The sequence below is a fragment of the Xiphophorus maculatus genome, chromosome 4 (assembly GCF_002775205.1).
Source record: "Xiphophorus maculatus strain JP 163 A chromosome 4, X_maculatus-5.0-male, whole genome shotgun sequence".
Taxonomy (NCBI): domain Eukaryota; kingdom Metazoa; phylum Chordata; class Actinopteri; order Cyprinodontiformes; family Poeciliidae; genus Xiphophorus; species Xiphophorus maculatus.
Window position 1 is genome coordinate 9,521,917 of NC_036446.1, and position 26,542 is coordinate 9,548,458.

The 26,542-nt window shown below is 37.6% G+C and overlaps 1 protein-coding gene across 3 annotated transcripts in view; it reads right to left on the reverse strand.

The window, feature by feature from the left end:
* thsd4 (thrombospondin type 1 domain containing 4) overlaps nucleotides 1-24,489 on the reverse strand; it is a 40,228-nt gene extending 15,739 nt beyond the window's left edge. The window contains exons 1-8 of one of the 3 annotated variants that reach the window (XM_023331748.1): nucleotides 24,200-24,489; nucleotides 23,601-23,655; nucleotides 23,388-23,454; nucleotides 19,664-19,983; nucleotides 19,466-19,507; nucleotides 17,852-18,272; nucleotides 16,889-16,991; nucleotides 15,484-15,620 (exon numbers count right to left, since the gene is read on the reverse strand). In XM_023331748.1, coding sequence (XP_023187516.1) covers nucleotides 15,484-15,620; nucleotides 16,889-16,991; nucleotides 17,852-18,272; nucleotides 19,466-19,507; nucleotides 19,664-19,983; nucleotides 23,388-23,454; nucleotides 23,601-23,629 — 1,119 coding nt within the window. In that variant the 5' untranslated portion in view covers nucleotides 23,630-23,655; nucleotides 24,200-24,489. Of the gene's footprint in view, nucleotides 1-4,045; nucleotides 4,191-15,483; nucleotides 15,621-16,888; nucleotides 16,992-17,851; nucleotides 18,273-19,465; nucleotides 19,508-19,663; nucleotides 19,984-23,387; nucleotides 23,455-23,600; nucleotides 23,656-24,199 lie in introns of those variants that run through there. The other 2 variants (XM_014473230.2, XM_023331749.1) reach the window with 2 other exon arrangements.
* Between the last annotated feature and the right edge of the window lie 2,053 nt (nucleotides 24,490-26,542).

The following is a 26,542-nucleotide window of genomic DNA, read 5'->3' on the forward strand; positions in this document are numbered from 1 at the left end:
TCTTTTCTCTTGACCTATCACATAAAATGTAAATAAAATACAGAATGTCTGTGGTTGTATTTTGACAAAATACTTCAAGGATCAATGGGTGAGAATATATTTGCAAGACACTGCACATAAATATTTGCCATTTTATATAATACAGACTTTAGTACATATAGTAAAGGACTAAAGTGGTCATGAATTTACATGAATGTACAAATGTTGCTCCTGTGTAATTAAAAGCGTCTTGTATTCTCACAGACAAAGCTTAAATAAAACCATTTGGAAAATGAAGGCAAGACTGACAGTGGTTTACACCTAAATGTCTTTTTGGATCTGAAACAGAATGATCTGCGGCTGACAGACACTTCGAGTCCTGGCCTGAAATTCAGACTTGCAGCAGCAGCTGCAACGCCAGCATCCAGATGTGGACAGCTGTCCTGGCCCATACACAACAATAGAATCTGCAGTTTTATGACATTTCTGTTTGATGTGTTTCAAGCCAAGTGTTGAAAAGACATAAGACTGGATATTTCTCTGGACTCAGCTTGCATTCCACCACTTTGTATTAGCAGTTTGAGTTAAAAATGAGAAGATGCCTGCTTGAGTCTTTTTACACAAATAACTCCTATGGTTACATGCCGCCAAACTTAATTCTATGAAAAACATGATGAAATTGAAGTAGGATATGCATAAAACGACGGCTTCCCAGGCTGAAAACAATGTGGTGATCCAACCTCCCAAGTCTTGATCCACATAAATCCACACTGGGTTCCCACCGGAACTTCATAACCTGCATTTTGACAGGTGGCCATTCATCTTATTAACAAATAATAAAAGGACTAACTAAACTGTGAGACGGGGACTGCTAACTCCTCCATAAAATGTGTTCCTGTTTTGAATTTCATTACCTGGTAAACTGATGTCTTATTTCTCCTATAAGGTTTAAATAAGGTTTTGAAATAAAAGTGTGATTGATAGGAACAATTTGGAAGATGTAGAAAGGTATTCTGAAACAGACTATGTGCAGAAACTCAGGTCCTGTTTCTGAGTTTATTTTGAAGAGGACTATCAGACATTCATGATGGAAATTTCAAAAACACTTTAGAGGCTGGTAAAAGTATTTAGTAAGAAGCTAATAAAGTTGTTGTAGGTCAGCTTTAACTTTAAGCTCATCTGGAAATGTGATACTGATTCAGGGTGGCTTCCAAAAAGAGGATACAAAGACAATATAATCCCAGTGACAAGGAATTTACAAAGGAGTTGACTTCAGGATTTGACATTGAACTGGAATTGACATTACTGATATCTGACAAACACATAGGCAAAAAGACCTTTTTAAATATTTTATCCCAATCTGGCTTTTATCTGAGAGATAAGCTTATAAGCTTAGATTTTGATAAATAAGAAATAAAAGTCAGTTCACTTTGCCACTACCATCTGCCTCCCACATGCTGAGATGCTGCACAAATTTAACTAGTTTTAATGAGCAAGGGTAGTCATCTCTGTCTTTCCTTCAAGTCAGCACTTTATGATTCAGGGTGAGCATTTCACCCTGACCAATAAACAGTGCTACCGGTCTTAATGTGAAACATGTTGGACTGTGCTTTTCTTGTTGCACCTAATTGTTTGGAATTCAATACCAAACTTTTTAAAAAATTTTTTTACATCAAACAGATACCAGAGTTAATGCAAAACGCAGTTTTCAAATTTTGTAGAGTAATTTTGGTCCGCTTCTTTTTTCAGAATTATTTCAATACATCACCCTTTGATTTTCAAGAATGAACATCATTTTCAACGTCACTCAGAGTATCTCAATCAGCCTCAAGTCCAAGCTTTGACAAGGTTGACAAGGTCAGCCCAGACCATGACTTTTGTGATTCTAAAGCAATTCAAAGTCTGATTTTCTGGAGAGCTTCACATCATTGTCCCCCTGAATAAGAGGAGGCACACTTTCCAAAAAGGTTCCACTTTTATGAAGCCAGTGCAAAGAATATTTTCCCAAAAGTTAGTCTGGCACTACTCACACTAACTTATAAGAATGACTATGCTTCTCATCTGATCTTGAAATTCTTTAGCTTTGCTTTTTCACTCTGACAGACAGGTTCTATATAAATAAAGGCTTAATTTTCCATGGTTGGCAACAAAGACATGCAGTGTCTTTTTCTAAAAAATTATTCAAGTAAATTATTAAACAATAGAGCCCATTTACTTTTGGGTAGCTTTATCTAAATAAGTGCAATCCTTATATTAAGACAGTTTCTTTGTTGTTTTGGTCTGATATCAAAATTTCTTTCATTATCTGAAAGAAATCTTTAAGGGGCAAAAACATTTCACTGGACAGTAGGCAGTAAGTAGACAACTAAAAGAAGAGCTTATGCTTTCGGAGATTACAGATTATATTTAGATATTCACAATTCTTTGTATAAAAAATATATGCAAAAAGTTGTTTTTTTTAACTCTCATTATCAAATTCCAGTCTGACTGTAACACAAATTGATTCAAAGCTACAGAGAAATGTGCCAAAACTGCATATAATTTCACAGGAGACATTATATATGATTTTTTAAAGTATTAAATCAGCCCAAAAATACAATAAGACAAGCTGTTTAGACTTGTTTTGCATCTACAATTTGTAAGATAACTCACACATTTATTCAATTTGCTCATTTCCCTCAGATTTTAGTCCTGGCTCTGGTATAATGGAAACACTAACTTGCAGACTGACAATGGTCTACAACCACAGCACAAACCCAGGTTTGGTGTTTTGTGTAGCAATCATCCAACCTTCTGTTCTCCACAACAGAGCTTTGTTCAAAATCAAAACTAAGGAATGTTAAACCAAACGGCCCATTTTCACAAAACACAAACAGGCTGGGATTCATAATGGAGACCTCAGAAGACATGAACTGAAGACAAAACAATTGCAGCCACGATTCCAGCTAAGTCACAAGTACTCTGTGTGCCGTTTTAAAGACAAATAAATTTTTTTCCCCCTGGTGTCCTGCACAATTTCTTGAGTACACACTGTGGGCCATGTACCCTTTTGTAAGAAAAGTCTACAGGAGAGGTAAAACCTTTTCATCCCAACAGTAAAACAAGATGTCATCCACACCACAGACTGTCCTGAGTAAATGCCAGTGTGTCTTCATTTGAAGATTCCATTGATAGTAAAAAACTCAGAAACAGCATGCAGTGGAGTGAATCTTCAGCCAATGAAATGGATTGAGTTTCTCCTGACAGCAGCACTCTCATATGGATGGTCAGTTCTAGTAACATAATAACAGAACAGTCTCCATTTGCTGAAGGGTTGATTTCCAAACATTGCCTGATATTGGCTGTATTATATAAAAGTGATCTCCAAATTCTGTTGGAGATCCAAAAATAGCTCATTTTAATCTATGTTTAGCTCATTGCTGTGTATGTTTATTACCAATATACAGCAGCATCCCCAATAAAGCCTCAATATTAAGTGACATATTTGTCACCAAACAGATTTTTACATAAAAACAGATCCAGTGGCTGTTAACAAGCGGTGCCATTGTCTAATGAGGTTGGGCATCCTTATCATGACCTTGGTGCTTGATAGGTTCACATAACAGCCTCAGGTGTCCCACAATGCATTTATTCTTCAGCAAACACAGCTCGTCTGAGCTGGTATCCCGAGTACATTTGTTAAGCCCCCGGACTCACTGGCTCTTCCAGTTGGAGAGAAATATAATCCCACAAGCAGCCAGTGAATGTTCTGTGGAAAAATAAACAGCTCAGAGAGCAAGGAAAGCCAGAATCAAAACAGCAATACTGTAAATGCTTCCACTCAATAGCTGGACCACAGTATCACAGGGTTGCAATAACAGACACTGTCAAAATGTTTATAACACCAAGAGCCTGGCAATAAGAGAGGATTCATCTTGGTGCGATGCATATGACACTGAAACTTTCAGAGCCTCCAAAACAATCTCACCCTGAGCAATGCTTCAACTGTCATAATCAGACACTGAGCGACAATGGGAATCCCCGTTCTCCCTCAGGTTCCTCCTGGACCCAGCAAAGGTGATCCTACCTGCGACCGCGGCTTCCCCTGCACACACACGTGGAGGCAGACAAGCAGCAGCAGAGCCACTTCTGACAGCATCCTCTCATGTGGCCACAAAAATGCTCACAAGTCTGATGCCTGCTCCCGTCTGTTTCTTCCTCGCCTCTGTGGCTCTGACAAAGCCAAAAAAGAACCTTCTCACTCCAGAAGTGATCTCTGCAAGCTACTGCAGTAAAATGAGCAGGGGGAGGTGCAGCTGGGGGATAAAGAGGGGTATTTTCTTTAGAGCAGAAAGAGTAAGAAGTTGAAAATCAATTGGAAGGGAGGAATATATGTGTTACAGTCACTACTGACATTAAATTGGAAGTCAGAAAGGAAGCTGTGTGGAATTTTTCCATGTGGGATGAAAGGGAGGGAGGAAATTTTAGAAGCATAACCTCAGCAATTAAAATATGTGCAACTGGCTCGTGGCCATGCTATCTTCAGAGGATTCAAACAAATATAAACTCTAAATCAGAAATTATCTTTAAGGTTGTTTCTCATTCTATGAAAGCAAAACACAATAAAAAATGTGTTAAAAAGGAAACATGCTTAAAAGGTAAAACATATTTCTGTCAACACATAAGTAAAACATTAATTATTTTGCTGCATAATGCAGGCAGTTAAAAAAACCCCATTAAAATCACATAGCTTACCAACTGCACCCAATTTGGTTCCACCACATTAATTCTTAAAAGTCAGAGCAATGTAAACTTAAATTGGCCCTTGAGCCAGAGATCAAAGGCGACTTTCAGCTATAACAGTAAATATAAACTGCCAGATTGCAACATTAACAACACTGTTTGGTGTAGAGGTTGTTTATGGATGACAAAGACTAATCATTACCTACTTTGCCTATTTATTTTTATGGCAGTGAGATATTTTAAAAGTGATGTCAGTGAAAGCACACAAATGTAAGAAACTACTTAAAAGGAGAGGGAGAGAAAAAGATAGAGAAAGACCTTTAGCAGATAACAAGAAGGCTGAAGTCATTAGGTTTATCATTAGAAGTACGTATATGTACCATGGGAACCTTAGAGTTGTCATGACTGTTTCTGCAGAAAATGACATTTTTGAGAATTGACCTGGAAAGGCATACAGTGAGTTAATTGAAAACGTTTCCTGGTTTTAAGAGGCACATGGAGACCACAACTGTCTGCAACAATCTGAAGAGTTCATGCACCAGAAAGCTACATCTGTGATGGCTGTGAGTGGCAGAAGCTCAGCAAGATATGTTTGCAACCGCTGAAGAAATATAATGGTAACTAAGTAAAAAACAGTCAGTCAGTGAGCACTCTCATCACATTTCCACTGCTAAGTCTGTAGCGTTTGCAGTTAGCCTTTCTATAACCAGAAGCACCAACATTAAATTGCAAAGTTAAGTACTTCACTAGAAATATGAGTAGCGTTGAACCAAAATGACACCTACTGGAATAAAATGAGATCTGATACTTGAAGACCTCACACACAAATCTACTTTTTGATAAGAAACTGCTACATAAAATCATCATTTTTAAATTACTCACTAAAACTTACATGTTTTTAATAGTTAGACAAGAATAAATTTCCCCAAAACTGTATTAGGGAATATTTGAGTAAGAATTTGTTAAGCTTTGTCACAATTATTTGCTTTGGACTTTAAATTGATGACTGTTTTTATTGTCACTAAATAACTAAACCTACACCCAAATATTTACTTGGCAATAATATATAACATTTATGTCATTTAATTTCTTAGTGAATCATCTATCCCCAATATTGGGTAATACTCTGTGTAACTACTCAAATCAAATCAAATCAAACAGAGGATTTTAATGCAAAGATCTTTTTCTATTTTATTCAACTGGCTCGACTTATGCTATTTGCTGGAACAGAGCCAGCATGAGACACAGACACACCCACACACGCTCACACACATGAAATCTGATAGGGGGTATCTGCAGGATGACAACTGTATTTTCAGCTGGAGTCATATAAAAGGGGAAGGTCCATTTTCAGCAACCGATCCATCACAGTCGCCGTACTGGCATTGTCCTAGTCTTCTGAAAAATCAGAGATCTAATCATAGACCAGTCAGTGTATGTCGGGCGGGGCCAGACCGACGCTTCAGCACACCCTGGGGTCCATGTGTCTGTCTATAGGTGGGCCAGCCCAGAAGCAACCTTGGCTCAGGACGCCTGATCCTCCCGGTCTCCAGCCCACACATGCTAGAATGCTACAGGTGTTCTCAACATTACTGAGCTCTGTCGAGGTCCAGTTGACTCACACTCTTACAGTTACTGAGGGATGTTTCAGTCTGAAGCTCATGAAGAAAAGCTATGATGACTGCAAACATTTTTTGGCAACTGTGACTTGCTGTAAATGGAAGAACTCAACTTGAATCCCATAACTCAACTGGAATTAATCTTTCAAACCAAAAGACAATAAAACAGTGTTACAACCTTCATGAAGCATGTGTTTAAATCTCTAACGGAGAGCCAACCAAGTTTTCCCCAGTTATTACTTTTAAATCCTTTATATTTAGTCAACTTGACAAAATCCTGAAGACAGGAGGATGCAGAAAGAGAAGACATAATTTTTGTGCATCTGGGATACATATTAGTCAAGCAAGACCAGACATGTAGGTCCCATGATTGTTTCCCTCAAGCAAAGTGTTTTGACTGAAGAAGGGAGGATTGAAGAGGATGGCTAATGAATAAAGCAGGTCAGGAGAAGAACACTGATAGGAGGGACAAGGTGTGTCTAAAAAATGCTTCTGTGTCTACTTATCTCTGGCTTGAAACTAAAAGTTTTTTGTTCATATTTTTTTTTAATAATAACTGTGTATGAATCCAATTATCACAGTTTTGATGAAACTCTAAGACTAAAGGACGTTTTGATTTGGAATGTATTATGTGTGAAATTGATGGATATCATGAGCGGGTCTTGAATTTTTAAGTAATAAATATTCAAAGCACATCTGAATTCTGACCAGATCTGAATTCTGAAGGTCTTATCAACAAGACAATCTGAGAACACAAATCCCAGACAGATGTAACGGTTTCTCTGACATAGCATAGGAAATTGGTAGGACCAACCAGCCAGGAAACCTTTTAGAGGTTAATAATGACAGATATTTTGTAATTATACATTTCAATATACAATAGATAAAATGGACAGTGGACTCCCACAGTTCAGTTCAGTATTAGAAGATATTTTTTAGAACATAACTCCAAATTATGCGTGAAAATGTTGCCTAGTCGCAATTTTTTTCATAGAGTATATTTAAAATATTTGAAAGAAAATGCAGCTTGGAAAGCTGAAATATCTAGACACATGCTACATCAATGCTATTTGATGGCATTTGCAAAGCAACCAATCCAGGAGTGCTATTCATTTTCTTTACTGCTGATTAGCTGTATCCCCGAGTGGAGCTAAGGGCGACTGTAGCTATTAGCTTCTGTGGTGGTACCACAAAAGTTTCAAATGTGAGTATGAATGCATATTAAAGGATATTTGGTGTGTAAACTATTGAAATAGTCAGTTTTAAGTGTTTTTACAGCAGATCCTAGCTATAGTTTTACTATTCGTGGGGTTATAATCCAGCAAATACAGGGTGTCCAGTGATACATTTTTCAAATATTTTCATGGATAATTTTAATTTTTCATTACATAAACTTTTACAAAGTCCCAAAGTGTAGCATGTTAAAGTTACAAGTCTCATTTTTAGTTGTTCTTAACCTTATCATCAGCCTTTTGTGCAACTAAACGTAAATAGTGGCAATATTTTACAAAGACTAGAAAACCAAAGTTTGAGCCACAATTCAGAGTCCAAATGAAGTAGCAGAGGAATTGTAATAAATAGGACTTGTTTTGGATCCAACATTTACATTCAAAAATCATATACTAATACTTCTGTTAGTAGCCACATGCAAAATACACTGATTCATGACACTGCAAAAATATATTTGAAAGCAATGGTACTTTCTCACATTATTCAGAGTATTTCATGATGATATCAAGCAAAGCTTTGATAGCCAAGCCAACAAAGTGCTTGATAAAAAGAGAGAGATACCATGACTGTCAAATTTTAGGAAAATAAAAACTTTTACACTTTAATAAATTTAGTTGTGTGTTATAATATGTTATTTAATCTTTAAAATTGTGAATAATACTGCTCCTTCACCACTGAAAAACTTTACTGAGCAGAAAACCAGGAGCTCCAAGTCCATGAGGTGTAACGACTGCAGAAAACCCAAACATAGCTCAGCATTTGCAGAGACAGCTTTCTCATTTAAAGGGATTAAAGAATGGAACAAACTCCCACAAAGTCTTAAACTTTCTGCTGACCTGAAGGACTTTTCACTTAATGTCAGGAAAGCATTATTGTGTCAGCACTGAAATTTAAAACAGTAATTAAGGCATTTGATTCTGTCTAATTGTGGTAATTTTGACTTTGTACAATGATTGTAAACAAGACATGTGTGGACATTAAATGTATTTTGTATGATTTTAGACTGTTGTATTAACTCACCTCCTAAGGGACTACAAATGGAAACCTGATTAAGTTAATCTGATGCAAAACTTCTTATTTTAATATGAATATTTTTTGCACATTGTCCCAGCTAAACTAACTAAAAAAAACAAACTAAAGAACTAAGGTGTCTTACACAAACGTGAAAGAAAGAAATCTGAGTCTAATTTACTGCCCTGAGAATCACATTTGGCAGACATTTAGTTCAGGACCAGTATTACACATGTCCACATTTTTAGTTATAAATGTAATTTTAACTATCCATTGGCATGACTTTTTAAAGCAGATGCATGACATTTTACATGTTGCTTTATCGTCTTAATAGTTTTGCGTTGTTAAATGCTCACCTAGTAACGTGCATTGCAAATTAGCTAAGGCTATTAATGTTAAAAGTGTTTTGCTTTTGATTACTTAACACTTATCACTATGAAAATAAACAATAAAGACGAAAGAAAGATGTTGATAGCAACCTAACTAAACTTTATACTGAATGCATCTTAAGGAGTGATTCTGATGGATCTTTCCACACACCAAGTTCTTAATTTGTTTTTATAGATTTTAAACTGGCTTCATGCCAGATTGCTTTATATGAAAGATCAATTTTCAGTTTTCTTGGTTTGCTGTTTTTTGGGTCTCATTTTATTAATGTATTCAATTCCTATTTGTATTCATTAGACCTTATTACACAAAGCTTAATTTAGGGACTGATTACTTTCAAATTATTTGTAAGTGTGAGTTACTTGGGTTCTTCTGACACCTATAAATCTTATGTTAATAGCCTCAATGCGGCTATAACCCACATGAAAATATAACCCACAACTACATTTTGGATCACATGGCAACACGTGCAAGAATGATAATGCATGCATTTAATAGACATTCCAAACAAACTGATGAGGCAAAAGAAAAACAATTTCCACAGCCTATTAACAGCAACTCAACAAGCTAATTAGTGACAAGAGACATCTGCCTGAAAAGAACCTCTGTCAACACTGTACTAAATGTGCAACCACATCTGTAGAGAACGTTCTTATAAGTCACTGTGGAGGTTACTGCTTACTTGTGTCTTGGTCAGGAGTCACCTTAAATGAAAATGATCTTAAGTACAAGTTACTAGGGTAATAAAAAGAAAGAAAAAGATGAGGAACCAAAATGCCACCGTGCACAACATAAATGTTGAGAAGTGACATTATATATGTGTAGGATAAGAATAAAATAATTCAATAGGAACTGAGATTTTCAAAAATTGTAGATTTAGAAGTACGATGATGGAAAGATGAATCTCAATTAAAGGTGTATCGAGCCATCTCGACAGTGAGATAAAACAATTTAAATCTCTTTCTGTTTTAAAAAAAATTTAAAACATTATGAAGAAGCGATATGGCATTGAATTAGGTGATGTTTTGTTGTGTACTTTTTGCATGTGTTTCCTGTGCATTTCAAACATGGCTGTAATAGTCTTCTGAGTTGAATAGCTAACATTCTCTTAATTTAAATGGGGTGGAGGAAGATATAAGGAAGATAACACTTCTTTCAGCTACTTTTTGTTAATTTTTTTTAGTTATTACATTAATTATTCAGATTTATTTAGAGTGCATGAAATAAGAAAAAAATAAATGGATACAAATTTGGGGAAATGTGTCATTTCAATTCAAAGGGATGTGAGCGTATTGTCATCACAACTTTTGATTTTCTTTCCTGTTTTATTCCTTTTAGGTTTAACTTCCTCTGTCTAAAGATGAGGATGTGAGTTTGTGCTGATATAAGTGACTTAGGCTGGATTTAGCTGACCTGCCAAAAAATGCTCAGGAAATGGAAGTCCATAGACATTTGCTCTTCCTGTGATTATAATGTCACATATGGTGTCACACCTACACTCAAAAAACTGCTAGGTCATTTCTCTAACTTAAAATGTTTAGTTTGTGCTGTTAGAATAAAAGTGAGACAGTTTCAACAACAAAATGTGACCAGGTTTGTTTCACTAGAGCAAAGACCAAACATTTAAAATGTTTCCTTTTTGTGTTTTCACAAATAATGCAGGTTTCAAGAATGTCCAGTTCTGTTTTTAGCGAATCTCTGTTAATTGAATAATTTTTCTGTTGAGTTTATGTTTTGAACTGAGACTCACAAAAAAAAAACAGACATATAATTTGGTTCCAGTAGGAATTTCCAAAGCCCCAGTGCCGTCCTTGGTATCATTAATAAATTATGGTCAGCAAATCTTGGTTTGAGTATGAGTTTAGGAATGTGTAATAGAAGTTGTTTTTTACATTTTGATAAATACCAAAGGAAGGAACATCACAACATCACAATCTCCACTGCATGTTTAAATGGAATTAAAATAGAATACATTTGAATTATATACATAGTTTAATTTATATCGCATGAATGATGCGACAAACAGCATGATAAGGTGTTGGTTAGTTACTAGTTTGACTCTTTAACCATGTCCATCAGGTGGGAGGATGATTGGCTTGTTGATACATTATTTTTAGATTTCTACAGCCCAGTTAACTAAAGCACATAGCGTGACAAAATGCTAAAATGCTTGTGAGCCCAGCTCACAAGGTTAAAAACTCTTCTATCCCTCAAAGAAAGACTTTATGAGCTGGAAAAGAGACCAGCAGAGGTGTGTGGGTGGAAAACAAGTGTCTGACCCACAGAGATGGAATATCTGAGCCTGCTGGAGAAGGACAGGTCACACTGACTCTGAGAGTATTAATAAAGGGCCAATATTAGCCAATGAAGTTGAAGTAAAAAGGAGAGATTAATCTGTTATCTCCAACACATCTTAACATCAACTTGTCCCAATTGTTCTTCAACTATAATTGCTGGATATCAGAAGCATCATCAAAGGTTTCAATATCTCTAACTTCATGATGTAAGTGGTTTCAGCTCTAAAGTAAAAGCTGACCTACCAAAGTGTATTCAGAGAATGATCGCTTTTGCACAAAGCAAAGAATCAAACACCTCATCAGTGAAAAGGGGGGCTTAATGCATCATTTTACTCAGTAAGTCATATAGAAACAAAATGTAACATTGGAATTTTACAGAAAATCTAATCCAGTGGAGTTAAGTGAGTTTCTGTCTTTCCACGCTGCAATCTGTTGCCAATACTGATGCAATCATTTTTACAAGGCAGTTTAATGGCACTGTTACTGAACACTAAATTCTTTGTAGTGTGACTCGCAGCTGCTAACAGTAAGTCTGTAGCAGTCTAAACGACGTCTAGGTAATTGAGACATTATATTAAAAAAAATACATTTCTGAAAAAAAAATTATTATTTGATAACCATAGATATAAGTGCAGAAATCAAATCTAATAATAGCTGTGGTGGAACTTCTGGAAAATATAACAGCACTTATAGATTTGCTGCTTCTTTAAAAGGTGTGAATAATATGGAAAAAAATAAACTTTAATACTGCGACTCGAGATACTTTCAAGTTATTTACATGATGTTTGCTTTTACCACCATCAAAATGCTTACAGGTGACTTCAAATTAATTTGCTGAGGATTAAATAGAAAACAAGAAAAAAGAAATTGAACATAATTTAAACAAATTAATATTAAGAAGTCATGTTTTGTTCAAGGGAAAAAAACAAATGTATGGTGTTGGGGACATTGTTGTTGTGATGGTACTAAAATTGAAGGTTTACTAAACTAATTATGTGATTAAAAATCTTTAACTATGTTGGAAACCACAGTTAGAACAAATTAAAGAGAATAGTTAAATGATAGCTACTGACACCATTTGTTCATGCTCTGTGATGGACTGGCCACCTGTCACAAGTATAAAAATGTGGATATAAAATAAATTGATGACTGAAATGTCTGTACATATTATATTGATCTCTTTAATTTCCTTATAAAGTTCCTGGAAAAAGTATGCCAACCTTTTTTACTTTTCTCACATTACAAACTATTCATTATTTTTGGCATAAAAGGGATTTATTGTAAATGATCAACAAAGAGAAGTGCACAAATATAATGTGGAAAGAAAAGGAAACATGACCTTTAAACATGTAGGATGCGTTTGTATCCCACATCAACCTAAGTAAATACTTTGTAGAAGTTATTGTTCCTCCAATTGCAGCTATAGGTTTTCTTCAAGTTTTGCACAACATTGATATTTTTACCATTTTTTCTTTGCCAAATAGCTTAAGCTCAGCCCGGCTGGATGGAGAATATCCGAAAATCAATTTTAATGTTTTGCCTCATTAACTGGCCAAAGCCAGTTAGTGATTTCTTTGAGGTTTAACCGGTTGATTCCAGTTTGGACAAGTTCCAATCTTTATTGTATGAGTATGACACAAAATCATTTTGTTATTTTGTAACAATTTAACCACTAAACATATTGAATGCATAATGAACAAGAAAATGTGAAGCATGTGTCTTGATAGAAACAGTAGTTTTCAAAATGAGGAGATTGAAACCTTTTTTTGTCTTTAATCTTCATGTGACTGTATGAAATCCAAAGCAAAATGCAGCAAGCACCTCAATCAGATTAGTTGGAAAGATAATTTGTTTGCAAAGCAACCTGACTGGATTTGTCACTTCATGTCCACTGACATAAACACATGACCATCTGCAGTGTGTAATGATGAACAGTCTTGTGAGCCAGCAGCTGGGGTTTGTCATGGCAAATATTAAGCTATCTCCAACAGTGTGTGCCAGTCAGGCTGTTTATCAAAGCACTCATCCCTATTTTAACAAGTCTGCCTGCCCACCTCAGCAGAGAATGCACAAAACAGATGCAGCTGTCAAAGAAGAGAAGTGAAGCAAGGTTCTGGTTGTTTGATTAGTTTGGGGCTGAGCTGCTCTCTGGATCCTTGGAAACTTACCAGTCAGAGAGGAAAACTATCACCGAGATCTCAGCATACCAAGAGAATAGATGTGTACTTATCCAGCTTCACTGGCAAATAAAAATACAACTAAATCAATTCTGAAAATCGTTACATCTATCATTGTGATATAGAGATAAAAAGAGACCATTAATACTTAAAGGCAGCACTATGAATAGAAAGACTGATGGTAAGCTCAGCCATCATATGAGATTTTCTGTTATTTCATCATTCCTTCCCAAACTGTACTGAGCTGGAAATCCATGACTGAGTACGCAATAGTTCAGGGAAGACCAATTTTTAACTTCAGGTGGGCCAAACATCACCAGCAGTGAAGTGTGTGTGGTCAGTGATCGCCCTTTAAAAATACAAACACACGTCTCATATTCACTCACTTGGCTTTCACTTGGGGAAGTCAAAAATGGGTGAGAGCTCTACAATAAAGAAACCTTTCTTTCACTATTCGTCTGAGACACTCAGTCATTCAGAATGGTGTCAGTGCCTCAGTGTGAACTTTTCCAATATACAGACATACAGTAAAAGTACTAATGCCCCTTCAACTTAATCCTGTTTTGTCACATCACAGCCTCAAACTTCAATGTGTCTTACTGAGTTTTTATGTAGCAAACCAACATAAAGCAATCCATAACTGAAGAGGAAGGAAACAGTTTTTTTAATGTTTTACAAATAAAAAGCAGTATTCAAAGCTTTTGTGTCAATATTTTGTATGACCACCTATCGCTGTAATTCCAGCTGTGAGTCCATTGGAGCTTATCTGCACTAGCATTATAAACCCAAATACTAAAATATCTGTGTAGATCTTGGCAAAATAGCTTCAGCTCAGTCAAACTGAATTATGAGTGTCCTTTGAGCATCCTTTTGAAGTTTTGCAATGATTTTAATTGGGTTTAAGTCATTCTAAACTACTGTACTAAGTACTCATCCAATTCTAAACTGAGCCACTGGTATATTTAACTTACAAGGCTATACTAACCCAGCTGAGTTGTAAACTTACATTCATTAAAATATGTTGTTTTGGGGTGTGTACCAAATATCTGCCTCAATATTGATTTCCTTGCAAAATGGCCAAAACAAATCGAGAATGTTTTATCTAATATCACTTGTGAAATGCTGATCTCCTAACTGTATATTTTAGCTGCGTATATGTGGTTTATTAATGTAATTCCTGGTTAAAAGCAAGCTAAATACAACTAAATGCATAAACTCAGGCATGCACGGAACCTTTTGGTTTTTACCCAAAACGCTAAAATTACATTATAAAACACAAAAAGAAAACAAATTTTTTCTTGCAAAACTAACTTTTGGAAGAAAAAGTTAGGATCATGATTTTTTTATAATGAGCTATGAGCTTTGGACTTGTACCAAAAAAATGTCCAACATCTTGACTCAAACTAATAATTTTCTGTTTTGTCCCAATTAGTCACAAAAATTCAACTCAGTCCCTGTGAAGAAGCAGCAGCAAAACATGTTTTATAGTGGTGGAAAAGTGATTAAATCCAAACCCAGAGATTAAAGACCTCACTACCCTGATGTAATCTTAATGCCTCAGTGATTAATGATGGATTACAATGCATGAGAAACACAGAGCCCAGAGCAAGGTCAGCGTTGTGATCACACGGCACTTTGCTGCTTCTTTCGTACATTTTTGACTTTAAAAACCCGATTAGAAGAACAGGGAAGTTCACAAAACATGAAAAGCCAGCCAGAAGTGCCACTGACCATCACTAGCAACAACACAAAGAGCGAGCCTACTTTTACGCTGTGCTGCCCTCTCCTGTTCACAGCCATTATTACACTTCAAAATATAAATTTTTATTGTTTATCAAATGCATTCTTCTGTTTAAAAAATAATAAAACAAAGTCCAAAAAGAAAGAATTAATCCAAGAAAGAAGAAGCACCAACAACATAAAAGAGTCTGGATGAAAATACCAGGCAGGATAATGATGGCTACTTTTAGGTACATGAACTGCAACCATCATCCACGAGAAACCGAACATTTCTGTGCTTCAAGGGAACAGCTCATCAGGTCACAGGTGAAGATTGCTTACCGTGCATCGTCCCGCCACACACAGATTTGTTTCATTTTGTCCACACGGCGTGCCATCAATCACCCTGTCTGACTGTCGAACGTAGAATCTGAACCCAGTGGCCCGGCAGTTTAGCTCACAATGCTGCCCCCCAGAAACTGAGAAAAGATCAAAAAGAGTGAGACATTTAGATAGTTTGAGATCATGATGGTTTCACACAATGTATTAGCAAAAGAAAACAGTGTCAGAGTCTAAAAGACAATGACAAACTTGACGTATCATTGATGAAAACAAGGTAATTCATTTAGTCTGTTAACGCGAGTTTGATAAAAATCCAATGGTTTCTAACGGGGAAAAAAGTATAAAACTAAAAGAATGTTTTACAGTATGTCCACAGACAACTTGTTTTACATTTTGTCAGGTTAAAACCAGAAACTTTACCAAGTTTTATTGGGATTTTGTGTGATAACCACCATAATTAGTAGGAGTAATTGCATAGAGAAAGATGGCAAGTGTATATATGGTTTCCAATTTATTTCAATTAATGGTCTGAAAAGTGGCATGTATTTGTATCCTCCTTTACTCAGATCTTCTAAATGAAATTTTACTCAACACCTTTAGAAGTAACATAATTAATAAACTCCACTTGTATGTGATTTGATTTCATTAAAAAATTAGAAAACAGTAGTGAACAAACAGCAACATTAGGACCAAGTGACTCCACAGAAAGGTCAAAGATAACACTGTGGAGAGGTTTTAAGCAGCATTGGGGAATTAAAAATACCACAAGGTTTGAACAAATCAGACTATCATCCTATCTGTCATCTGAAAACGGAAAAGCCGTCCACCTTAACTGAAAACATAGATCACAGAAATGGTAAATTGCCTGCACTTGTATAGTGCTTTATCAAGTCCAGAGGACTCCAAAGCACTTCACACTACAGTCAGTCATTCACCCATTCATGCACACACTGATGGTGGCAAGCTACTGGATAGTAATAAAGGGCAGTCTGACAGAAACAAGGCTACCAGGCACCGGCGCCACCACCACCAGGCCCTCTGACCACCACCAGCAGGCAAAGTGGTTGAAGTGTCTTGCCCAAAGGCACAACAACAAAGGCAGGAGGAGCAGGGATTGAGAGGAGCTCCAGAGATTCACAGTTCCATCAATCTCACTGACTTTTCCTTTGGACTAAACACATCACAAGCCTTGCCTGCTGGTGGTGCTCGCCAATTGAATGGCAGTTTGCTCTAGGGTAGGTGTGGCTAAAATGTAGTGTAACACCATCAGTATGAATGTGAGTATGAATGACTAAATGTAGTGTAAAGCACTTAGAAGTTCTTGCAAATCACCTACACAGGTGGCAATTTACAATTTACCACAACTTGTATACTGAGCAGAAATAATTATAATAATGAAGCCTACCTTCATTAAAAGGTTCCCATTTATAGAGTCTGCCCATGAAAGGCTGGTTGTTGTAGGAAGAACACTGAACCGCTCTGATGTCTTTGCTGGATGGAGGACAATCCTGAGATGAACAAGAGAAAGGGTAAACAAGCATTTATTTTTTCCATAAACATGTAAAATCATCAGTAACAACTGCTGACTCTTACTGTCATGTTCTGACAAATAGTTGGAGTCCACAGTCATGTTAGTGAAACTAGATCTCACTGAAGTCTGAACAAATTTCTATTCAGCTTTTCCTCTGACTTAACAGGAGGAAAATATAAACCTAGACATTGCCCACTAATTTAAATGCACAGAAGTGTTGTGGCTGACTGAAAATTGGTTTTCATAGATTGCTGCTTCATCTTTTTTCACAGGTTTCTATTTTACTCTGAAGATTAATAATAAACAATTCCTGACATTCTCAAGATGTTTGGCTTGTTTGCCTTGCCTGCACCATAAAACCTTTCTTTGATTCCAGGTGTTCTAAATACAGACTAGATGAATAACTTATTTTTTCTTGATTTAGAGGCATATTTGAGAACACAAGGCTGCCTGGTGGGACAGGTTTTAGCATTGTTGACTTGCAGAGAAGAAGTTTGTGTAAAGTTTGCATGTTCTAACCATGTACTAGTGTTTTTTCTGGATAGTCTGGTTTCTTCACAGTTTTTTTTTTTTTAAGATTTTATTGGCTCTAGTGACCCTTATTTGACAGTGAATTGACAGGAAAGAGGGTAATGAGAGAAGGGGGAAGACATGCGGCAAAGGTCGCCAGGCCGGGAATCGAACCTGCGACAGCCACGTCGAGGACCAAGGCCTCTATATGTGGGTTGTGCTTAACCTCTGCGCCACCACAGCACACCGGTTTCTTCACAGTTAAAAAACATGACTTTGTTCAACTAAATCCTAGCCCTACTATTGTGGGAGTCCAGACATGCATACATTACTGTTGCAGATCCTGTAGTGAGCATGCTCCCCTGTACAGAAGGATGAAGGCAATGGGTTGTAAGGTCTCTCCTTGTGCAGCTGGTGGCTGGAGGTGTGACTCCCAGTCTGGACCTCAGCCTGGTTAGAGGATACAGGCTGGTAAAGGGAAGTCCAGAGTTGGTTATTCCTTGGATGTTGAGTCCTGGGATGCACATATGGCCTGGTAAAGCGATGGAGGTTGTTGGAGGCATCCAGTTTGTGTGATCTGAGGTTGTTGTGCCCTCTAGGAAAGGCCTGGAGGGAGTTAGCAGCAGGAGAGCGTTTTTGTCTGTGGAGGCGAGGGGAAGCTGAGCCTCTGCCTGAATCCACTAACAGTGGAGCCACATGAGGTGCTCGTCCATAGCCGTACTTCCCTGGGACAATGTGGGTGACCTTCCTGGGAAAATAAATGTAGATTATGATGTATTTATCCCAAAATTAACACATTTTATCCAAAAAATAAGGTTTAGTGAAGGTGGTGGTTTAAAAACCACCAGTATGTCTCTAGAAAAATGTCAATGTGCTTATTCTCTTTTTCACATGGAGTCCAACTGAAACAACTCCTTCAGCTGTCAGCATTATTTGCTTAAAGGCAAGCCTGACAGGAAGGAGGCCACCAAGCTGCCAAACACAGGCTAAACTTTTGACTGTAACTACAAAAGACTGGCTTTCCACTGGAAGGCAGTCAGATGACCCACAGCGACGGCTCCAAAGAGTCACTTTTACACCAGCCTGCTCAGCATGCAGCACACATCCCAACAAATACATGAGCTTTATAAAGCCAAGTGTACTAAATGTTCCTGACAGTTGAGACAGCTTGTCTTTAGTCGATGCAACATAGAAGATAAAACAAAAAATCTTAAGTAGTTGATATTTCATATGCTTAGAAATTTAGGACAGATCCGTAATACACAAGAAACTTCTCCTGTGGGCAAATTAATCCCACACCAGCTCCCTCACCTGAGCTAAGATCTTTGCAGCTCCTCCCGGGCATCCATAAGTCTCTTGTAAAGTGTTTATCAGCTTCTCTGATTAATGCTCTACTTGCGCCACTTCATCTCAGGTGAATGGACATGTCTTAATTTAAATTTTGGTATCTTCCATTTTTAAATGATTAAATGAACTGTGCTCCATAAAATTATCACTCTAATTTGGCCTTAGGTCTGGTTGTCTGTAATGTGCGTCTCTGTGTTGCCCTGTGATGGACTGGTGACCTGTCCAGGGTGTACCCCACTCCTCACCCAATGAGATTGGCACCAATCTCACCGTAACCCTACAAGGACAAGTAGCCGAGGGCAATGGTTGGATAACCTAACACTTATTTAAACTTTTCCACAAAGTTCTCAATGTCTGCCTTCAAAGAACATTTGTATATAGATAAAATTGCACAGAATAAGTCTGTTTACTTTTCAGGAGACATCTGATGGCTGTGTTTGTTTTTCTTTGTAAAAGAAAAAAAATTTCACCTTTACAATTATATCCTTCTTTATGTTAAGGCATAATTAACACAAATATAATTATGCTTAGAATCCCAATATACATTAAGACAAAGTGTGTGAATGTTCAAAGGGTATTATGATGTTTGCATACCATGTCCTGTATACAGTGTCCCAGAACAGGGTTCCTGCAGAGCTAAGTGAAGTAAGAGCATTACATCCTTAAAATGCCATCCTGTTCGGCAGTAGCCTGTTAATCACTCATTCATTTAAGATAACAGTGTGGCAGCAGGGAAGACATAAAATAGTTTCAATTTTATTTATGAAAAAAGTGATCTCACAGTTTTCTTACCTGCGTTCGCCTGGCCTGCTCTGCTTCTCCCTCCTCAGCTCTCCCCTGCTGCTGCTGTTGTTGAAGGCTCTGACACCACTGTGGCGTGGAGCAGCAGCAGGTTTCAAAGCTGAAATGACATGGCCTGGCTGCTGGGGCTGAACGGCAGCTCCTCTGGAGGGGTATTGAGTGTACACAGGCAGACAGGGCCTCGTCTGTTCTTGTACCCCTTTCCCACATGTCCGGGAGCAGGTTGACCAGGCACCCCAGGTGCCCCAGGCTCCCTGAATTTCCCCATACTCTGACCTGAACTCCTGTTGAGACTCTGTCCTCTGAGGCACCTGTACGGACGCAACAGAGTTTATATTAGATAAGCAGCTAAGTGCAAAAAAGTGGGACAGGACGTTTAGATGTGAAAGCCAAGTACTCATGGGAAGCATTCATCAACAAGACTTTAATCTCTGCGGATCTTGGTTTGGAAAAACGCTCAAGTCAGTGACCTCATCTCCTCACCATGAATATCCTGATCCGCCACCTCTCTGCCCCAGTACATGAAGCAGACCTCTGTTCAGTGTAATAAAACCCTCATCTGGCTGGTTAGTCAGCATCTATTAGTAGCCTATCCCTGATTGGCTACCTGAATTACTCCCTGTTGACTCTACTTTTCTGTGCAACTGCGCCAGGGACGTTTTAGCAGCGATCAGTGAGCTCACTGTTTGAGAAACAGTGTGCCAAACCGGCATTATGTATGGAAATCCTACTTTTTGAGGAGCACTTTGTCTCTATTCACATCACCCTCTCTGGGCAAACACATGGCTGCAGTAAAAACTTAGCGACCACCGAGTTTTATCGGATGAAAAGAGAATACAGGAGCAGCCGGGGGAGTTGGCAGAAAGCTCCTCGGATGTCAATCAGCCTGGGTAGCTATTCAACAAGACCTCAGAACTCCCCGCCCCTGGCTCCTTTACTGCTTCAACTCAATGCCACTGTCATCTCTGGGTCAGCATCGGGTCACGCAGCTGGACTCCAAGTGGAAGCACGTGAAGTCAACTTCGCACAAACTGCCGTCCAACTTTTAACTGAAGGGACTGTAGATGTGTCACAGAGCTTCACACGTGAGCTTCTTCCATGGGGTTTCTGTTCCTGCAGGGTTCAAGAGGTTGACAGCTGTCTGACAGCTGACGCCTGCCTTCTCTGTGTCACTTGGGTGCACTCACTACTTCTCAGAAGTTCACAGATTATAAGCAAAATGAGCTACTCTCAGGAGGTAATCTAACTGGCTACATAGAGTAAGGGTGTTTTAATAATTGTCTGACAGACTCAGTTTGAATGGGGACCAAAACTGCAACATTTGTCATATTTCAACTGGCTTGGTTCACTTTCACTCTGTGCCAATCTATCCAAACACATTTGAGCAACCCATTCTCCACAGTGCCTGTGGTGGCGCTGCACCAAGAACTACTGAAGGAATTACACAAAAATATCTGAAAAAGACATTGATTTCAACTTCCTTCTTCACAAAATGTGAACAAAAGTGAAGTGGCGGTAGATTTTAGCAGTTGTAAAATTTCTCTTTTGTCCTTTGTAAAAGTCCACAATCCATTTCTCCAGATAGCACTAGACTTGTACGTTTGTTTTTACCCAGAATGCCCTACTCTATGATGGACTATGTTATTTTTACATCCGGAAATTTTGCGCCTGCGCACAACGCTGGAGGGGAAAATATTCTTTTACAAGGTAGAACAATTCCGTTAACTAAATGAAACCTGGAGATAGAGGTATTCTTAATTTGGTCATATGTGCCACAACAAAGGGAAAAAATAACGGAGAAAAGACGCTGATGAACAACTCAAAACCACTTTTTTCTTACTCTGTGTCGGCTAGCTACGCTACACGCAGACTCGTTGCCAGAGCAACTGACAATAACGCCACATCGGGATTCAAGACCAAAAAACACTCAAAGATTTCCCACACATAAAACAGAATATTCAGTCCGTTACAGTGTCATGTTTTTAGGCTTGATGATTATTTTGCAGTTATTAATAAGTGACCACTGTAGTAGATTAGCTACTTCTGCTATAAGCTAATCTAACACTTCAGTGGTTGATTAGCTAATTTAAACACTTGTTCAGACTCTAGTGACGATCTGTCAGAGTTGGTGTGTAGGTCGCCATATTTAGTTTTAAGTGAACCGAAACACACCGAATTCCACATCACATCTACATGTAACGGTTGTCAAAGTCAAGCAAGGATAACTGAACTCCTTCCCCCTCCCTTACTATTTTTGTCTTAATTAAAACGTTTTCCTGACCTTGTTATCTTGTTGTGATAGTGTTGACAATTAGTTGCAAAGCTCTGCATTCCCTTTTCTTTTATATATCAGGCTTACATTTAAGATGCAGCACGTTATATTGATAATAACTTTGCTAAACCAGTCGTAGTCATCGTCAGCCAGCAGCATTTTCGTCCTACAGCTGGGAGATGGGGGCGGGATCTTGCGCGCGTAACGTCACGCTGGAAACAACATAGTTTGTTTCCTAATTTTGGAGTAGTCTATCCGATTTCATGTTTTGGTTTAATGAACGAAAAAACAATACGGACTACATTACAATTGTTTATTTGTTGTTTTGTTTTGATCTGCAGTAATGTTTACCTACCGAAGGCTATGTCACTGTGTGGTATGTGAGCTCAGAACTTAATTGGATCGGTTAAGATTGGTTAAGAAGATCCAGGTTGCTCTACTAGCTGGTCTGGACTGTCTGTGTTGCCTCTAATCTTCTTTTTTGACAATACCCTATAAATTCTCTGAGAGGTTTAGATCACACAGGTTTGTGGGCCAAACAAGCACAGTGATACTATAATTATTAAACCAGGTATTGGTACTGTTGGCAGTGAGAGCAGGCATCACGTCATTCTGGAAAATGAAATCAGCATCTCCATAAAGCTTGTCAGCAGAGAACCATAAAATACAGTACAATTTCTTGATAGACGACTATATTTAAGAAAATATGGAGCATTGATACTACCAGACAACATGTCTCCCAAAATTGTCATTGAACTCTAACTAGAAGACTTTAACTCTGGGAGGTTGGTGTCTAGATAAATAAATACATGTAAAAGTGATTTTCTTCTAAAGGCAGAACTTTGGAACATTAAGCAAAAGATAATTGATTTTTCTTCTTGGCCCACATGATACAGTTCTGGTTGCTCTTGGTTTTTCCACTGAAACGCTTGGATACAGTACACTGTGATCAACCAGCTTCCATAGCATTGACCTTCTCTGGCTTAGCCCCATTGTGGAGAGTGTCAGTGACTCTCTGCTGGACCCTTGTCAGGTCAACAGTCTTCCAAATGAATGTGGAGGCAATGAGAAATAACCATCACATTTCTGTATTTAAGAAATCCTTTTCAATTGATGTTATGAAATATCGTATTTTCCACAAAATATGTCATACGTTTTTCATCGCTTGATTGGTCCTGGAATCAAGCGATGATTGATTCCAGTCATCCAGTCATAAGTCATTTTTGACTTATGACTTATGTGACTTATACTCTGGAGTGACTTATAGTCCGGAAAATATGGTATTCAAACCGTCAAGCTAAGGAAAAGTTCACCAATTTCACCAAATGGGCAATATTCAATGAACTCCAAGTCTAACGAAGTATGAAAACTTTTTAAATTGAATTACTGACATACATTTCTGGTCAAAGGCTACTCTATAAGTAATAATCAAATATTGCTCACCTTCCTGTGATCTGCTGTTTGTTGACTGTCCAGGAGTTGTGACCAAAGCAGCAGCTGAACAGATAGTCTGCAAGCAACATGAAGAAATGATTATTCAAAATTACAGTTTTGCACAAAGGTGCCAGATTTTAAACTGTAATTCCGTTTATATTGTGTTGCTGAATTAATATGAATCATAAAATAAAAAGGCCCCAAAGCAAACTGGTAAATTACCTGATGGACCAAATCCTGACTTCTTGCATGGCGACTCGTTCCACAGTGTTGGACACTATGAGTGCAAAAAGAAAATAATAGTGCCATCTTATTCACTTTTTTGAGGAGGAAAATTAAAGCCTTTAAAATGTATTTAGTCTCACCAAGTGTCCACTTCTTGACTTTTCTTTTATATTCTCAACAAGAATCATTCAGCTTGAACACCCACAGATAGTGACTCTGGCAGAAACCGTTAAAGTCTTCCACCCACTTGACCATGTGAGTTGACCTCTGACCTCTTTGGCTCCTAATGAGCGAGCTCCTCTGGTGAACCCCCCCTACTTGCAGACAGCCGATCTAAAATCCAGCTAGAGAAAGCCTTTCACCTCTCAACCCCACACTATTTAACTCAGTCATGATTTGCACGTTGTCCTATTTAAGTTCACTGAAGCAAAAAGGCTTTCAAACGCGTCCCGATAACAATTCAGCATGAACTGATCCCAGGGGAACAGTGGCTTATTATCTTCAAACATTTAGAAAGGTGCAAATAACTGTGATTATATCAATACAAAACACAAAATTAAGACAAAATCTAATACCTGCATTCTTCTCACACTTACCTGTAGCCTAATGATGAAGCGTTTCTGCTTTTTATACTGGTGTATCCTCTCCAAGTGCAGGCATCCTCACAATGGAAACTTGAATCTGTGAAGAAATGGAGGGCTTCCCTCTCAATACCTGGTGCAGATCCATGTGACCCACTGAAGCCATGTTGGGAATTCTGGATCAATCAGACCATAAGCCCCGTTTGTAGCTCTTCATTGAAACTCCAGCGGTTCTGCTTTTACGCGCAAACACAAGGGCTGTGACAGAGTTGAAAACTGACACGGCAGAAGAAAAACACCCTCTGCTGCGCCCCCTGCTTCAGCCAGCCTACTCCACTTTGTTCTTTGAGCTGTCATGTAAAAAATACGGAGGTGGGAGTCTCCTCCTGCTTTTTTCCCCAGAGTGCGCGCTTGGATTTGTCTGAGCGTGAAGGAGAAGCAGAGCAGTTTAGGGTTTTCATCTGCTCAGCCACATCAACACTCTGGCACTCCTTTTGCAGGGTTAAAACAAAAGCAGCGCACACAATCAATTACTCATCGATTACTCATCAACACATGTTTGAGCCAATATCTGACAGATTGCATTAAGCGATATTATGCTGTTTGCTGAACCAGTCTGTCCAACATTACTTAATTGATACCATTGCCTTGCAAAAACCTTCATCCACCTTAAGCTTTTTCACATTTATACACATTATAATCAAAACCTTTATGTATTCTAATTGGGCAAACTCACAGTAGTGCATAATTGTGACCTATAAGGAAAATGTATGCATGGTTTTTAACTGCTTAACAAATACAAATCTGAAAAGTGTGGCGAATATTTGTTTTCAGCCTCCGGAGTAAATAATTTGCGGCGTCTTTTGGGGTATGTGTCTTCCTGTTTTGCACATGTATTTGCACTGCTTTTACCTTCATCCATCTTCCCAACAGTTACTCTGCTCAATGAAGATATCCCCCAGCATAATGCATCCATCACCATGTTTCCTGGTGGGATGGTGAGTTTAGAGTGATAAGCATCATTAGTTGTTTTATTATCATTATCTTATTTTATTGAAATGCTATTGCAACCATGCCTAAGTATTACTGGAAAAATAATTTAAAAAATTTAAATTGTTGTGTATTATTTTCAAAATATCTGACAAAATTCAACTTTTTAAAAAACTTTAAAGAAAGATTTTGCTTAAAATTAGCATCAGTTTGTAATTTATTGGAAAACCTGTCCCAATTAATGCTTCAAAAACTTGATTTTTTAAAAACATGGCTATGATACAAATTAAAAACAGTTTATATTATTTTCTTTTAATTCTTTATATTTCTTTGACCCAACACAATTTCTTTATTCACAAATAAAGGAATTAATCCTTTAAGCAAGCTAAATGTAGCAGATTAGTAATAAGTCTTTACATTTTTAAGCTTCTATGTGCACTGAGACATTCTTCACACACTCGTTCTGCATACTGTCACTAGTCTTGGATTTGTGTCAGGCTTTTGAAACTGCTCGCAGTGTTGGCGGCTGAAGTCCTCTAAACTGTCACAGTGTCTCAGCACAAAGCAGTGATGCTATCACAGTTGTTCAAAAGGAACTAACAGAAGCTTTTCTGACAGCACATGCTCACACAGACTGGACTCCTGTCAAAGCAGAATGGAAGATTTTTATGTAAGATCTTCATACTTTGAATATAACAAGATGCTTGTCTCCAAATTGAGTTGAACTAGTAGGTTAGAGCCTTTGGAAAGAAACATTTCTCATGATCAAATCCATTTATTTGAAAACAGGTAAAGCTATGAAAGAAATGTATAAATGGGAATTGAAAAGTTGAATTCTTTCAATATTTCAGTTCAAAATTTAAAACTCATCCATTATATGGATTATACACATTCATTTGTGGTAGTTTCAATAATAATCCCCCATAGTGAATAAAACCCAAAAATTAGAGTATTACATAGCATCAAAAATTATTTTTAGTACAGAGGCTGTTGAATTGTGTCCTTTATCTCTGATGAAATGTGTTGATCTTCAGATAAACTTGTTTCTCAGTTCTTCAAGTGTTGCTTGAGTCTTTCCTTTACTAGATCTTCAACATTTCTCCTTGCACCTTGGGAGTCATTGAAATCATGGCAGTAACTTTTCTGGACCTTGAAAACTTTGACAAACAGCAATAAATGGCTAAAACTGATCACTTTTAAGTCTTAACTCCATATAGTACACCACTTCTACTTTAAAAAAAAAAGCTTTTTAAAATTAAATTAGTGCAAGTAATTAACCTTACAATTATATGTTTTATTTAATAAATTAACACAGTGACCATCACAAAGCTGATATGAAAGCAGTTAGAAAGATGTGGAATTTAAAAA